Genomic DNA, 14,894 nt, shown 5'->3' with positions numbered 1-14,894 from the left:
AAGTTGTCCTTTTTCCCCTTTCACCAGAGAAGGATGCCGCATAGAAAATGTACTGAAGAATATCAAATGCAGGAAGTATGCTTTCAACATGCTACAGCTGATGGCTTTCCCCAAGTACTACAGACCTCCAGAGGGGACTTATGGAAAAGCTGACACCTAAGTTTACCAACATGTAAATAAACAGGAACACAAATACGCTTCCGTTGGATAATCTCTACCTTCTTTATGTTTTCATTGTCATGAATTTGTGGAGGGAGGTGATCAGGGATATTTGCCCAAATCTAGGAATTACTTGAATTAGTTATTAGCATATGACGCTGAAAGAAAACAAAGCTTAAATCATATCATGTTTCTAGTTCTAAGCTTCTATGTAATGATTCTCACTGGTTGAGATCAGCTCCGAACGTGTACATTTCATTCATGGAGGATTTCAGTGAAAGACTTTCTGAGAAAACCTAGGTTGCTACAGGGGGCCTGGGAGTGTTTCAGAGAGTGGCATTCTCTCCTCCAAAGCGATGATAGGAGAGTGTAAAGGGGCAAGACTTTGAGATATTATTTCATAGCCTTTCTTACACATAAACCTGACAGCCCATTTGTGGGCTTTAAAAAAAATATTTTTCTAGTGACTTAAGACTAGGGAGAGTTAACTCATGATCTTGACTACAGAAGCAGTTTATATGTGCTTGTAAAGACATTTGTCATCTGGTGGAGGTGTGACAGGTCTTCCTAAACATGTAGATGGACAGTGTTAGCGAAGCAGTAAAAATACTTCTCGAAAGCATAGTGTCTTTCCAAAACTCTGACTTAGGTTCGATAGTCCCCCATCAGCCTGAACTTTATGTAAAGTTCATGAAAGACTGTAAAATGTCTTTGAGGTGTTTTCTAGCAGTCATCTTGGTATAGAATGTAGAAGGTGTAAGTAGGCATTGTCTGGCATAGATTAGTATATGTGAATAAACCTTTTAAACCATAACTAATGATAAACCAAAACAATTATTCCTCTTAAATGGAATTTCATATTTGCTCTTATTTAGTAAAATAACACTGAAAGTTTTCCAAAACTTCAAATCAGAAGTTGCCTTAGAGATCACCATGTGTAACACCTTTATAAATAGCTAAATTAAAGTACAAGGAAGATATGCCCCCAATTACCCAGCTGGATAATTTTAGAACCCTGGTTACAGTCTCTTCTTACCTTGTTAGCTTGTGGCTTGTCTGTTCTCTATATTGCCACACTAAATATATACATGAAAATTTGGGAAGAATGCTAATTCGTTAAATAGAAATTGGCATTTACTGCTGTAATTGAAGGTTAGAGTACAATGATCTGAACAAATGAAATTTATTTTCACCAAATTTTAATTCCTTCTTTTTCCTTTCTCATCAGAGGAACATACCATCCAGAGCATAAATCTTCCTTGGAAATGCCAGAGGCCTGTTACACAGACACATCTTAGCTATGACCCCATTCAATGGATGATCTTAGGGGTTTCCATAGCTAATACGATAGCTCCTCAACCAAGATGCCTGTTGACATAAAGATTCCAAACAGCTCTCCAGGCTTATATTGGGTTTTTCAAATTACTGCAATTTTAGATAATCCTTTGGGGCTTTTAATGCTAGAATTATCAATCCATTATTTTAGTTAAGGACTTGTGGGCATTATACTTGAGGCAGTTGTCAAACTATTTGCAGCCTTTTTCATAAAAAGATGCTGTGTACTGTGGATCTATTCATGGATAGGTTATCTTGGTGTTCTCCTTTATCCCTCATTCTCCATTTCACTGAGTAAATATAATCTTTGAATTGTTTAGTTTCACTTGAAAATGGCAGGATTTGTGATTATTTTCCTTATCCCACTGGATTTAAGGTACAGACGTTGGGATGACAGAGGTTTCCTTGAATAACTATGAAGCCTCATTCAGTATATCAAACGATAGTCTGAGTTCCAAGATACCTTGTGATTTATCATCTTGTAAATATTCTTATAAACAATAGCTTTTTGTTTGTATTTTTAAAAATGAAACCTCTTGATGCAAATATAGAAAAGTATTTATTAACTAGAAAGGACAACAGTAGGGTTTTCTATTTTGGGAAGACATTTCAAAGATTTCTCTTTTATTACGTACTAATATAAAGTTCTCAAAGAGTAGAGCTTACTGTAATACAAATATAAGTTCTCATTTATTATTAGCATAATCATCAGCATTTCCCTACTGGAAGCTTATATTGTGCACACTTCTCAAAGTGGATTTCGTCATGAAAGTTTTTGTTTCATATTGACAACAGTGTTGCTCCTTTCCTGTGTCCAAGCATCCTTGGAAAACTACTTCATTATTTCTTAACTTATTGAGGCTTTCTAAATCAAAGAGAAAAATGTTAAACAAAAAGTTTTAAAATCTCTTTTGTACAAACACAGGCTCAAGCATGCTTTTCTATCTCCATTTTCATTGAAAAGATTGCACCAGTCACCCGATTTTAAAAGATCACGTTGAGCCAGAAACTGAACCAAGAAAATAACATTTCCAAACAAGATAATTTTTTTTTGCTCAAAAACGTTTACCCTCTGATATCATCAAATGTAGATAACAATTCTGTATTAGCTATTTACAGTCTTCCAGAAAACATATTTAAAAACAGGGGAGGGTGGGATCCTAATTATGTTTGACCCAGTGACCAAAAATCCAGAGCCTGAAACTGTTCTGCTAAAAACAAAAGTTTGAAATATTTAATTGAAGCAGACCCACCTTTTAGATGCACCCATTCATTTATTTCTTGTGTGGTTGTTTCTTTCTTGTAAATATTGCCTTGGGTTTTGTCTACGCTCTGCCAAAACAATCCTTTGATGTGAATAGTTTGGTCCATCCAGTAATCCAGTGAGTCAGAGCAACCATCTGATGCTGCTATCAAATTGTACAGAAATGACCAACTGCCCAGTTAGAGCAGGAGGCCAGGTAACTAACCTCCAGCCCTTACTTTATAAGACTAACACCTCTTCTGAGGAACCGTGAAGTCTTAAAAGCTAGCATCTGGATGAAGGATACTTCGCTTTTTTTCTTTCAACTAAGTACGGTATTTTATATAGAATAAAACAGTGGAAGAGAAAAGGATTTGTGTAGAGCAATGCTTTTCTTCCCAAGCCAATCAAACCCCCTTCTGTGTAAAGTATGATACGTGCAGAAGAGGATGACAGTGGTGTGCTGGAAACTGGCTCATGCTGACTCTTGATAGCTGACCATTAAATTCTGGAAGCCAGTTGTTAAAACACAGCCGTCATTAAATATTAAATTACAAAGTACAACTGAATAAATTTTATTAAAAACAAAGGTAATAATCAAAACTTACCAATTCCTAATTATTTTTCTACATTTTACTATTGACCTCTGCTCTTGAGGTTGTTTATGTCAGTTGTATCTGTACAGTGGAAACACAATATTATAATGTGCTAACTGTGCCTCTCATCGGTAGCTTGAAATTGATCACAGTGGGAGTTAACACCACAGAAACTGCCAAATGCTACCAAACCATACTTTTAACTCTGGCAAAGCCAGTTGCTAAACATTTGCCAGCACACAGCTGAATGTCACCATCACTTTTTCTCCAAAAAATAACCAGTAATTGGAAGCAGTATTAAATTATTAAAATGATATAAAATGCAATCACTCATCTTCATATGGCTACAATTTTGATTTGGTTTTTACCCTCTTTAAAGACTCCTATTAGACTGTAAGTAATATTTCATGTTTGTATCATTCATAATTAAATCATTTAATCATAATGATGTGTTTTAAAAACACCTCTGTATGATGTTCTGCAAGAGAAACCTCAGCAGTGCAGCTTCACTGTAATGCAGCTTCACAGTACGTAATAACAACTTCATGCTAAATTCAGGGGAATGTTAGCCTAGTTAGCGTATCACTAAAAATGTGCTTTGGTATACACTTTTAAGTTTATAATTTTAGCATTTGCTAAAAGGAAGAAAAACGGTAACATATTACCGTGCCCAAATTCTAATAAATATAGCTCAATTGAAAGCCAAACTGTTAGATTAAACAAATTAAACTCTGGCAGCACACTAAATCACACAGATGTTTTAGGTGTTTGATTTCCAAACAGGATGGTCTATCAATGGTTTAGTTCTCTATACAGGGCAGCTTTTGTAATCCTTTGGGAAATAAATTAACTTTTATCACGATTTAAGAAACTGGTCTGAGAAAACATTGTGATCAGTTGTTGCAGAGGGAAGCAAATGTATTGAACACAAGGCATCCCCTAATAGCTGGAGGCTTTACAAATTATGTGCTACTGAAGAGAATGGTTTGCTGAGAGTTGTATAGTGGATTGACAATTTTAGGTGAATTCACAGAATTCACATTCATTTAGCCCAGCAGCAATCAGCAAGAGCTATGCTTTTTCCCCCCATATTTATGTTTCACTGCTTTATAAAGAAAGTACCGATGTATTAGATCTTTTGTTTCTTTGGAAGATTTAAGTTAGAACTTTCCAAACAGATGCTAGCTCTAGCAAAAACTGTCTTTAAGAACAGAAAAATACAGTTAATGTTTTAGATAAAATATGGCAGACAAGTTAGGTATAAAGTTAAGGTATGGAAATTAGGATTTTTCCTTTCTGAGTCATAGTGTACATTAATCACTCTTTTAATTTTATTTCTAAGCAAGTAAGAGGAAGTCTAAAACATTTCTGATGTCAAAGAAACAAGTCATATCTGGCTATTAGTAACAAGGAGGTAGGAAAAAATTGTAAGGTAGTATTAACTTTAAAAATGTACATGCCATCGGCAGTCCTGAGCTTGAACTTTTACAGATTGCATGAATATTTAGAATTTTAAATTTAAAAAGGAAAATAAAATTCACAATGAAGTATAATATCCAGAGAGACTGAACTTTAAAGGAGAGAAGACCTAATACAAGTGATGTTGTCTGATAAGCCATTATTTTAAGATGTTGCACTTTCACACTCACCGTATGAATACATTCACAATCTTCCTAAAATCATCAAAATTACTCCAAGGCCATAAAAGGTTACAACTCAGCAATACATCTTCAATGATGACTTGGTGTGGTTTTATTGACTAGCAGGCAATATTGACTCAAATATTGGCAAGATTGCTATATTATCTATATAGTTCTTATGATGCTCTCATATCGCTATCAATATTAAAAGCCATTTCATGTCAAAGAGCTTTCAGGCTTTTAAAAGGCAGACTCCATGTGTCTGTAACTGTATAGACACTCCCATTTTACGGCACATGTGCAATCCTTTGAACACATATACTCATATGAATATTTTATTTTTTTATTTAACCTAGCATCTGATTTTCAGATTCTTGTGGTACTTATCTGAGACATTGGCATTTGTCTTCTTTTAATGTTAAATATATATTCTAGATCAACCAATAATGTATAGTCCCAGGAAATGAGGCACAAATAGATTAGATCATTTTATATTGGCATTTGAAGAAATATCATTTTGTTTTATTGTTCTGTGTAAACCATATTCATTGTACACTGTGTGTATATTTTTGTTTAAATAAATGTGATTTTTATTTTTTATGTTTCTGTCTTTTTCATTTCAAATGTCAAATTATACATTTTTTTTCATTTTTGTCAATGTATCAATAGCTAAAAATTAATTAAAATAACAGTAGGGTAGCCTAAACAATATTTCAAAGAGAATAAACTAATTTTCTGATGAACCACAATTACAGTGCAAATTTTATATTGATAGTAGGTTAGTCTCATATTTACTAGCAGAATACATCTTTCAGGGTTGCTATTCTGTGGGACTAAAATCGATCATAATTTTAAAAGATGCAAGAACCAGATGTCAATGCTTCAACTCTGGGCAAATCACTGATCTTTGCAATCCTGATGATATTAGTCATTTGAGCACATGAGATAACTTTTCCTTATGGGCTCTTTGGATCTGATCAATTATAATTCATTATAATAGTTGATAGTAGAAGGTAAATCCCAAAGAGTTTTAATTTGATCTTGTAGAAAAAGAAAATTAACCAAACGAGGCTCTTGATTGCATGTAAAGAAAGAAAGAAGTTTTGCCATCTGGAAAATTTCAAGAATGTATCTGATCCTGCCTCAAGAAACTTTTCTATAATGTCATCATCATCCACCTGTGTTCACACTAATGTGTCTTTTACACCTGAGCAGGAACAAAGCTGGAGGGAGCCCCATGGGGAAACAATGCATAGTGAATTATAGCAAAATGCTGCCCGCCATTAAACCAGGAGAGCGGCCTGTGTGAAGTAAGAGTACACTTCTGTCTTAAACATCCATGCCAAGGTTCCTTGAGTGTCGTAAGTGACATAGGTGCACAAAATCAGAGTACAACAAGGGACTCAGAAAATTTGGTCCAGAGCTACAGGTTGGTCTCTCCAGAGAGGCGAGTCAAGAGGGTGGATGGAAATAGTTGGAGCATGTCAAGCCAGCACCCATACTAAGCCAAAGTAGCCACGTGGGCATGGGTCTGTGGCTTCCTACAACAATGAAAACTGAGTTCTCTGTTCTCTCAATGATCCTGATGAATAAGGGTGACCCAAGAACAGATTTTTAAATAAATTTTAACTAAAAGGTAAAATGAGAGAGGAGAGCACACTTGGGTAGCATACCAAGAATGTGATACTCAGCTATCAAAAGCTCCCGTCTATCCTAAACCACATGAGTTTATTACTATAGCCCTTCAATTCAGAATTAAACAATAGCAATGAGGATAATGATCTGCTTCTTGCCTAGGGTGATGACCTCTCAGTTTTCAAACCAATTGACCATAAACCACCACCTTCTTGGTGGCAACTCACCTCCTTTGAATTTGAGTATGCCACATTTAACTGCTGTGTCTGCGTCCTTCACTTGCTTCTTACCTCTAGGAATTGCCCAAAAGTCTACACTCAGTATTCTTTTCTCACTCGACATGCCCTCCTTTGAGGTCTGTCTTCAAATGTTATTTCTAAGGAGAAAACTTCAGGGCTAAGGAATGTGGGCTTTTGAGTCAGAATGCCCGAATGCAAATCTCATTCCCCACTATAGATGCGAATATCAGTCAAGTTACTTAATGTTTCCATATCTTCACATTCTTATCTGTAAAATGAGGGTAATAATATGACTTAATATTTCTTGATAAAAGTGAGTGAGAAAGTGTATGCTTAGCCCTTTGCCCCATGCTTGTTGTACTGGAGCTTCTCTGCTGGCCCTCAGCCCCCATTTCCACTGTGGTTAAGGCTCCTGAAGTCCCATTCCCTGGAACGTAAGGGCTGGAAGACTAAAAACTACATTTCCTCAGAACTCTTACCACAAGAGTTCAGGCTATCCTATAGGTTCTGTCAGTGAGACCCACCTAGGCCATATTTGGAAGGTGGAAGGAAGATGGCAAGGGGCAGGACAGGTTTCCCCTTGCGCACCTGAGTGGGCACAGAGGCATATCCAAGTAGAGGGTAAGCAGAGCTGGACTCCCACGCCCGTTGTCAATTCCGCAGCTTGCTAGTGGTGGTGGCTGTGCCTTCAGCACAGTGGACGCCATAGTAGCAGCGTTTTCTTAACCTGGGGGCGGCAATAGTAGTTCCTGAAAACTGGATCAGAGGAGCTTGAAGTCAGAAGCCTGGTAAGAGTCCACTTCTGACATGAAGTTCCTCTGTCCTTTCTAATGATTGTATAAACATCAAATTCCCATATAATATGTGCTAAATTATTTTCTGCTAAACATGACTGGATTCCATTTCCGGCACCGAACTCTGGTTGGTGCTCTCAGACTATGGGACATATTCAATACAGTTCTTTGTGGTAGTTGTTGCTGATTAACTTATTTGTCTTTGATTTTTCAGATGAGATCCAGCACCACCTTTTCCAAGTATCTGGTGGCTATTTCTCTACATATATGTTTTAAGATATTCATAATTTCATTGCCCTCCTCCCAATTTACACACAGCCCTCCTAGGATTCCTTTCTCTGCTAACAGAATCCATGTCCTAGTCACACAAGTTCACAAGCTCTCTTATCTCTGTTGACATATAATATTCCGTTTGTCACTAAGGTCTGTCAGTATTACCATCATATCCCTCAAATCTGTTACTTCCCCCTTTCATCGCCACAGCTATTTTCTTCACACGCATCTTTTATTACCTTCATAACTATGGTTCTAAACTAAATAAAATCCACCATTTGGCCTTATCTTCTCTCTCAAGTCTTATTTTCTATCTCCTGCAGTTCTATCCTCCATATATACACACACTAGGAATTTGTATACGTATATGTCCCTTAAACACACAAGCGCACACTCAGACACACTCGGACACCCAGATTTCCTTGCAAATTTTCTCTGAGGCTATTTCCTTTCTTCCCACCACTCCGAAAGCTGTTGCTCAAAGTTGAACTCGTTTGCTTCTTTTTCCAAAGCAATCTTCCCATATAACTATAAATGGAATTAGTCTCCACTATTCTATTCTTCTGTAGTATTCCCTGGTCATTCATTCATTCATTTGTACTTTTTTTTATTCTTTCATTCATTCAAGAGATACTTTGAGTGTCTGTGTAGCTGACAGGCAGTTAGACACCAGATGTTCAGTGGTAGACAAGAGGCATGGTTCTTAAATTCATGAAGTTCACAAGCTAGGCTAGTGGTGGAGATAGACAAAAGTAAAGCCAACTAAATAACAAATAAGTAATTATGTTATCCTGTGTGGTATGAAGTAAACGATCAAAGAGTTTTGGCAGAGAATCATGGTGTAGGCAATTATACAAGGTGGTCCAGTTGTAAAGGAGAGTAATTGTCCAACCAAAAGAAGGTAAGGGACAAACAGGGACAGTGTGTGTGGAGCCAGTGTCAGAACCACAGAGTGTGGGACTTGGAGAGAGATACGATTAAAGTTATCAGAAACTTTTAGACCAGGAAAAAAGATTTAAGTTTTATTTTATGTGTAATTAGAAGCAATTACAAGGTTCCATGCAAGAGATCAAAGTAACTTAGTTTATATTTTTAAAGGCTCATTCCAGGTGCTGTGCAGAGGCTGGATGATAGGAAATCAAACTGAAAGTGTGAGATAGTTGGAAGGATATTGCAATACAATGAGAGATGGTGTTGGACTGGGATGAGACAGTAAAAATTCAAAGTAGAGACGGCGACTCATGTACTATTTAGGGAGTAAGAATGGCAGGACTTGCTGATGGATTGGCAGTGGGGGAGTGTGAGGGGGACCAAGTAATTAAGATGAGTTTCATTTCTGACTTGAGCAACTGAAAAGTGGTGGTAACATACTGAGATGAAGAAGAAAGAGGCAAGAGTAGGTTTGAGGGGAAACCAGTTGTTTGGCTTTGAACATGGTAAGTTCAGCTACCTACATCCTCCAATCCAAGCCAAAATTCAAGTATGGAATTCATGGAGGTGACTCTAGGGTTCAGAGAACAGTCTAAAGTGGGAATAGAAAAGCAGCGTAAGCTGTCAGCATGCGTAAATGAATAGAAACACTCAGAATAGTAGTCAGCACTCGTTGGCTGAAAGTGACAAAAAACTTAGCTAGCTTAAATGAAAAGGCAATTTCTTGACTTAAACTGAAAAAGGACAGGGGTTGAGTTATAGGCACATCTGCTGTCTGATGTTTAAATCTTTAAGTGATGATTCCAATTCTGTCTCAATCTCTCTCTCTCTCTCTTATTCTCTCTCTCATCCCTATCTCTGTATCTTTTCTCTACCCACCCCCCACCATGGATTTTTTTGACTGTTCTTTCCTCTGCCTTAGTTTAATTTTCCAGAAAGTCTCTGCCAGGTCAGGCTTACATGGTATTTTCAGCTTATGTCTCACAAGAAGAAAGAGATCCTTTGTCTCAGCAATCACGTCAGTTCCCAAAAGGACTCTGCTCAGTCACTGTGTCCTGAATGGAGACTTTGAGGGACCTATCTGGGCCCCTCTCCACCTCTACGGCAGGTGAAGTGGGCATTTTGAGTGGCAGCTTTATCACATTATAGGGCATTAGAAAAGAAGAATCCCTCAGAGGAAAAGACATGGTGGAAAAATGGACCTACATTTCATCTAGGGAGTGAATGTAGTGAGAAAAAAGCCTGAGACTAAGCCTTCAGGAGTTTTAACATTAAAAGGTTGGGTTATGGTAAAAGCAGCCTGCTTTTGATAAGAATTACTTTACTGTAAAATTGCATTTTATTTTGGAGATAGATTCTAAAGTCACCAGTAAGATAAAAATGAAAAGCAATGTCACTGAAATATATATAACTGAAGAAACAAACAACTGTAACACTACAGTGAGAGGCAAGAGGTCTAATGGGGTTGGATTTGCCATTAACCCTGAGTGAATCAGTTCATTGTTATTTTCCATTTCCCTCCATGTAAACATAAGATACCAGAACTCTCTCTATGCCTCTCCTTTGTTAGCTTCATGAACAAGGAGAGAATCCACCTGAAAGCAAGGTGAATGCATTGCCCCTGGAATATGTTTTTATTTCAGAGGTCCCTGACTCACTCTGAAAGAAAGGTATGGACTTGAATTGATTTGCTTTTAAAGAGAAATAAAATAGAGGGCTAAATACCCTTTCACTTTTGTTTCATGTTTTTCAGTGAGCAACATCCTCTAGGAAAATAATTGTGGTCTCTCATTACACATTCCACAAATTGTTATTCACACAGTGACTTCTTTGATTGGTGTGTGTGGATATGCATAGGTTAGCCTCTCTCTTTCTTCTTTTCTAATATTGACGTACCTCCAGATATGACATTTTCTTTTAGAAAATTGATTAGGAGGGAGTATTTCCCAACTCATTTCATGATGCTAATATTATTGTGATATCAAAACCAGACAACAACATTACAAAAAAAAACAACTGCTGACCAATATCTCTCGTAAAGTGATAGAAACATTCTCAACAGAGTTCTAAACAAAATTTTAGCAAACCAAATTCAACAAGTGGGATTTATCACAGGAATGACCTGGCTTAACATTCAAAAATGAATCAGTATGGTTTATCATATTAACAAACTTAGAAAAGAAAAACTACACGATCATCTCATATATCATTTGACAGAATCCAAAATTTATTCCTAAAAAATAAAACCATCAGAAAACAAGGGGTACAAGGGAAATGCCTCAACTGATAAAAAGCACCTACACAAAATCCACACTGAACACTTTACTTAATGGTAAAAGGTTGAATTCTTTTCCTCTGAGATCAGGAACAAAACAAAGATGTCTGCTCTCACCACTTCTGAAAATTTTACTGAAGTTTCTGGCAGGTCAATAAGGCAAGAAAAGTAAATAAAAGTCACCCAATTATGAAAGAAGATGTTAAACCATCTTTATTTACAAGCAATGTGATCGACTATGTATAAAATCCAGTGGAATCGACATAAAAACTAGAGGTAAAAAGTGAGGTTAACAAGGTTGCAGAAAACAAGGTCAATGTATAAAAATTAAGTGTATTTCTAACAATCAATTTAAATGCAATAAAAGTACCATTTACAAATATACAAAGTTAAGTCAATTAATACAAGATTTTTTTCAACAAATGGTGTTGGAACAATTGGAAGTTCATACGAAAAAGTAAACTTTCATAAATACCTTAAACTTTATACAACAATTCACTCAAAACGTAAAAGTAAAACATAATATTATAAAACTTCTAGATAAAACATAAGGGAAAATATTTTTGACTTTGGGTTAGGCAAAGAGTTCTTATACATTAAATCATAAAATTAAAAGAATTGTTAAATTGAATTTTATTGATTAGAAACTTTTGCTCTGCATTTAACATTGTTAAAAGAAGGAAAAGCCTAGTGACAGATCAGGGGAAAATATGTGTACATCATATATCTAACAAAGGATTTGTACCTAAAAGTATAGGTAACTCAATACTCAACAATAAGAAAACAAACTACTCAATTTAAAAAATCATAACTCAAAAAGCAGTGGTGGCCCAACTATGGAGTTTGTAACTTGGTTTGAAAGATCCTCTAGAAAAAACTCCTGCTCACGATGAAGTGGTAGACTGGCTACTTTCTTCCATGTTTATACATATGTGTATGTATGCATGTTCACAAGTTGTCATCAAAGTATCATCTATAGAGTTGACTAAACTTTCACTAAGAGAACACACCCACGTAATCACCATTTAGATCAAGATATAATACAGTACATCCCCAGGAATATTCTTTATGCCTCTTCCCAATCCCTCCATCACAACCTTCTAGCTCTTCCACAAATGTAACCCTAAACTGATTTCTAATACTATAGACTTGTCTTTCTTGCTTCTGATTTCATATAAATGTATTGTCTGTGAATAATGATTGTTTTATTTCTCATGGGCGAATCATTAAACTTTAATTAAAAAAAAAAAAACATGAGCAAAGGATTTGAATAAACACCTTGCCAAAGGAGATACATGATGGCATGTAATCACACTAAAAGATGCTCAACATTATTAATCACTAGGGAAATGCAAATTAAAACCACCATGAGGTACTCGAGTACGTGAAGCAGCTGGAATTCTCTCACTTTGCTACTGGTGGAAATGAAAAATGATTTGGCCTCTTTGGAAACAGTTTGACAGTTTCCTGTAAGGTTAACATAAGTTTACTACATAATCCAATCATCTCATTCTTAGGCATTTACCCAAGAGAAATTAAATGTATGTTCATATAGAAACCTGTACACAATGTCTATGGAAACTTTATGATTGCCAAAACCTGGATACAATTCAAATGTCCTTCAACCACTGAATGGACAAAGGAACTGCAGCACATTCATACATAGTAACACTACTCAATAACACAAAAGAACCCACTATTTCCCTGCACAACAATATTGATGAATCTCAAATTCATTGTGCTAGGTAAAAAAAAAAAAAAAAAGTCCGACCTGAAAGACCACATCCTTTATGTGTCAAGTCATTTTGTCAAAGGGAAACTATAGGAACAGAGAACAGGTCAGTGGTTGCCAAGAATTGTGTGTGAGAAGAGGACTCGACTGCAAAAGATAGCATGAGGAAATTTTTGGAGGTGATTGAACTATACTACATCTCAATTGTGGTAATATATACAGTACTCTATGCATTTGTCAAAATCCTTAATCTATATAAAATGAAGAAAACATTATAATTTCTAAATAATTTGTAACACTAATGAAAAATGAGCTATCAAGTCAGGAATACACTTGGAGTAACACGTATTACGAAGTGAAAGAAGCCAGTCTGAAAAGGGTACATGCTGTATGAGTCCAGCTATATGATATTCTGGAAAAGGCAAAACTACAGATACAATAAAAAGATAAGGGGCTGCCAGAAGTTAGGGAGGAAGGTGAGAGCACAGAGGATTTGGGGGCAGTGAAACTATTTTGAATGATACAGTAATGGTGGATACATGCCATTGTACATTTGTCACAGCCCCAAAAATGTACAACACCAAGGGTGAACTCTAATGTAAAGCATGGTCTTTGAGTGATAATGATGTGTCAGTGTAACAAACAGACCACTCCTGTGGAAGATGTCTGTAATGTGCAGGGCCAGGAGGTATCTGGGAAATCTCTGTAGCCACCCCTCAATGTTGCTGTGACTCTAAAGCTGCTCTAAAACATAAAGTCTATTTAAAAGTAAAAACAATTGTGAAACTAGAGCAATGTCTCAAAAGTCATCCTCTAAGAGAGGAAAAAGGATACAGTAGTAAATTTTCTCCCAGATGTAGTAATTTTGTATTCAGATCTGTTTAAATACTCTTTAAAAGAAGAATGCTTCTAATTGAGTTTAACCTCATGAACTTCAGATGGGCAGCCTGGTTGGACTAAAATCTAGATTTTCACCATTTATCTCTTCTTCTTTAAATGCCATTTGAGTTTCTGTATGGTCTTTGGCAATACTGAGTACGGAATTCTGACTTACGGCAGGGGGTAGCTTGCTTTTCAATCAAGTGCAGGCGACTGACAACTGCATATGTATCCGCTGTTAACTCTTTGGATGCTTTAAAATTGACTCAAAGAGATTTGGCATTAAACTAATACAACTTCTTGAGCTATGAAAGAAATATGCCTATGCCAGAACAGTTTAGACTGCAGCTGCTGAAGAAACTACAACTCTGCCCAGATGCAAAAACCCCTCAGGCTAAAACTGAGCGTATAATGAATTGGTGAAGTCCTGAATTCCCCTGGATTTGTAACTCATAAAGACAAGATAATTTGAATTTTCACTTTAAAATTCTTTTAGATTTTGACATGTCAGTATTGTAACTAACTTACAAGAGGATTTAGTTTGCACATTTTAAAATCTCCCCTGAAATTTAATAATGGAAATAAATGTTGGCATTTTTATTTGTTGTTGTTTTATATTGGCTCACTTTTACGTTGTTTTTTATTCTTATTACAGAGTCTTATGGAATCTATGCCATTTTGGGCGATAAGGATGGATCTAACTTGGGAAATAAAATTGAGTGAAATATAGACAGCTTGGAGTTATTTAGTATTCCATTCTGACTCATTTAAGAACCCTCTAGTGGCAATAAAGTCATCCCAGAAGTATCCACAAAACTGTGGTTGAACAAATAAATAATTATTTTGTAGATGGTGAGAGCCAGGTTTCTCTCTGAGAAGATAGTTACAAATAAGGAAAGAGGAAGGATAAAATAAACTCTGTGGTAGTACACTGGAATCACGGATATCAGTATAAATTCGTGTTTCATGTATACATCTTTATATACATCTATACATATAAACATATGCATATACATATATACACACACAGAAATAGGTGGATACGGAAGTACAGATTTGTATATATATCTGGAAAGGTAAGCATGCATACATTTCTTAGCTCTATGAATGAAGAGGGCCTACAAGGAGTCACACACCAGTAGCAATGAACACACTTAGCACCTA

General features: G+C 36.1%; 1 protein-coding gene across 8 annotated transcripts in view; it reads left to right on the top strand.

Annotated features, from left to right (window-relative positions):
• The window catches only part of INPP4B (inositol polyphosphate-4-phosphatase type II B), a 746,563-nt gene extending 742,727 nt beyond the window's left edge, over positions 1-3,836 (top strand). For all 8 annotated transcript variants that reach the window (XM_057725716.1, XM_057725717.1, XM_057725718.1 and 5 more), the window contains one exon: positions 28-3,836. In XM_057725716.1, the coding sequence (XP_057581699.1) occupies positions 28-160 (133 nt within the window). In that variant the 3' untranslated portion in view covers positions 161-3,836. The remainder of the gene's footprint in view (positions 1-27) is intronic.
• The last annotated feature ends 11,058 nt before the right edge of the window (positions 3,837-14,894 follow it).

Source organism: Hippopotamus amphibius, chromosome 3, assembly GCF_030028045.1.
Source record: "Hippopotamus amphibius kiboko isolate mHipAmp2 chromosome 3, mHipAmp2.hap2, whole genome shotgun sequence".
Lineage (NCBI taxonomy): Eukaryota > Metazoa > Chordata > Mammalia > Artiodactyla > Hippopotamidae > Hippopotamus > Hippopotamus amphibius.
The sequence above is the reverse complement of the archived record's forward strand: the minus strand, read 5'-3'. Positions and strand labels throughout refer to the sequence as shown.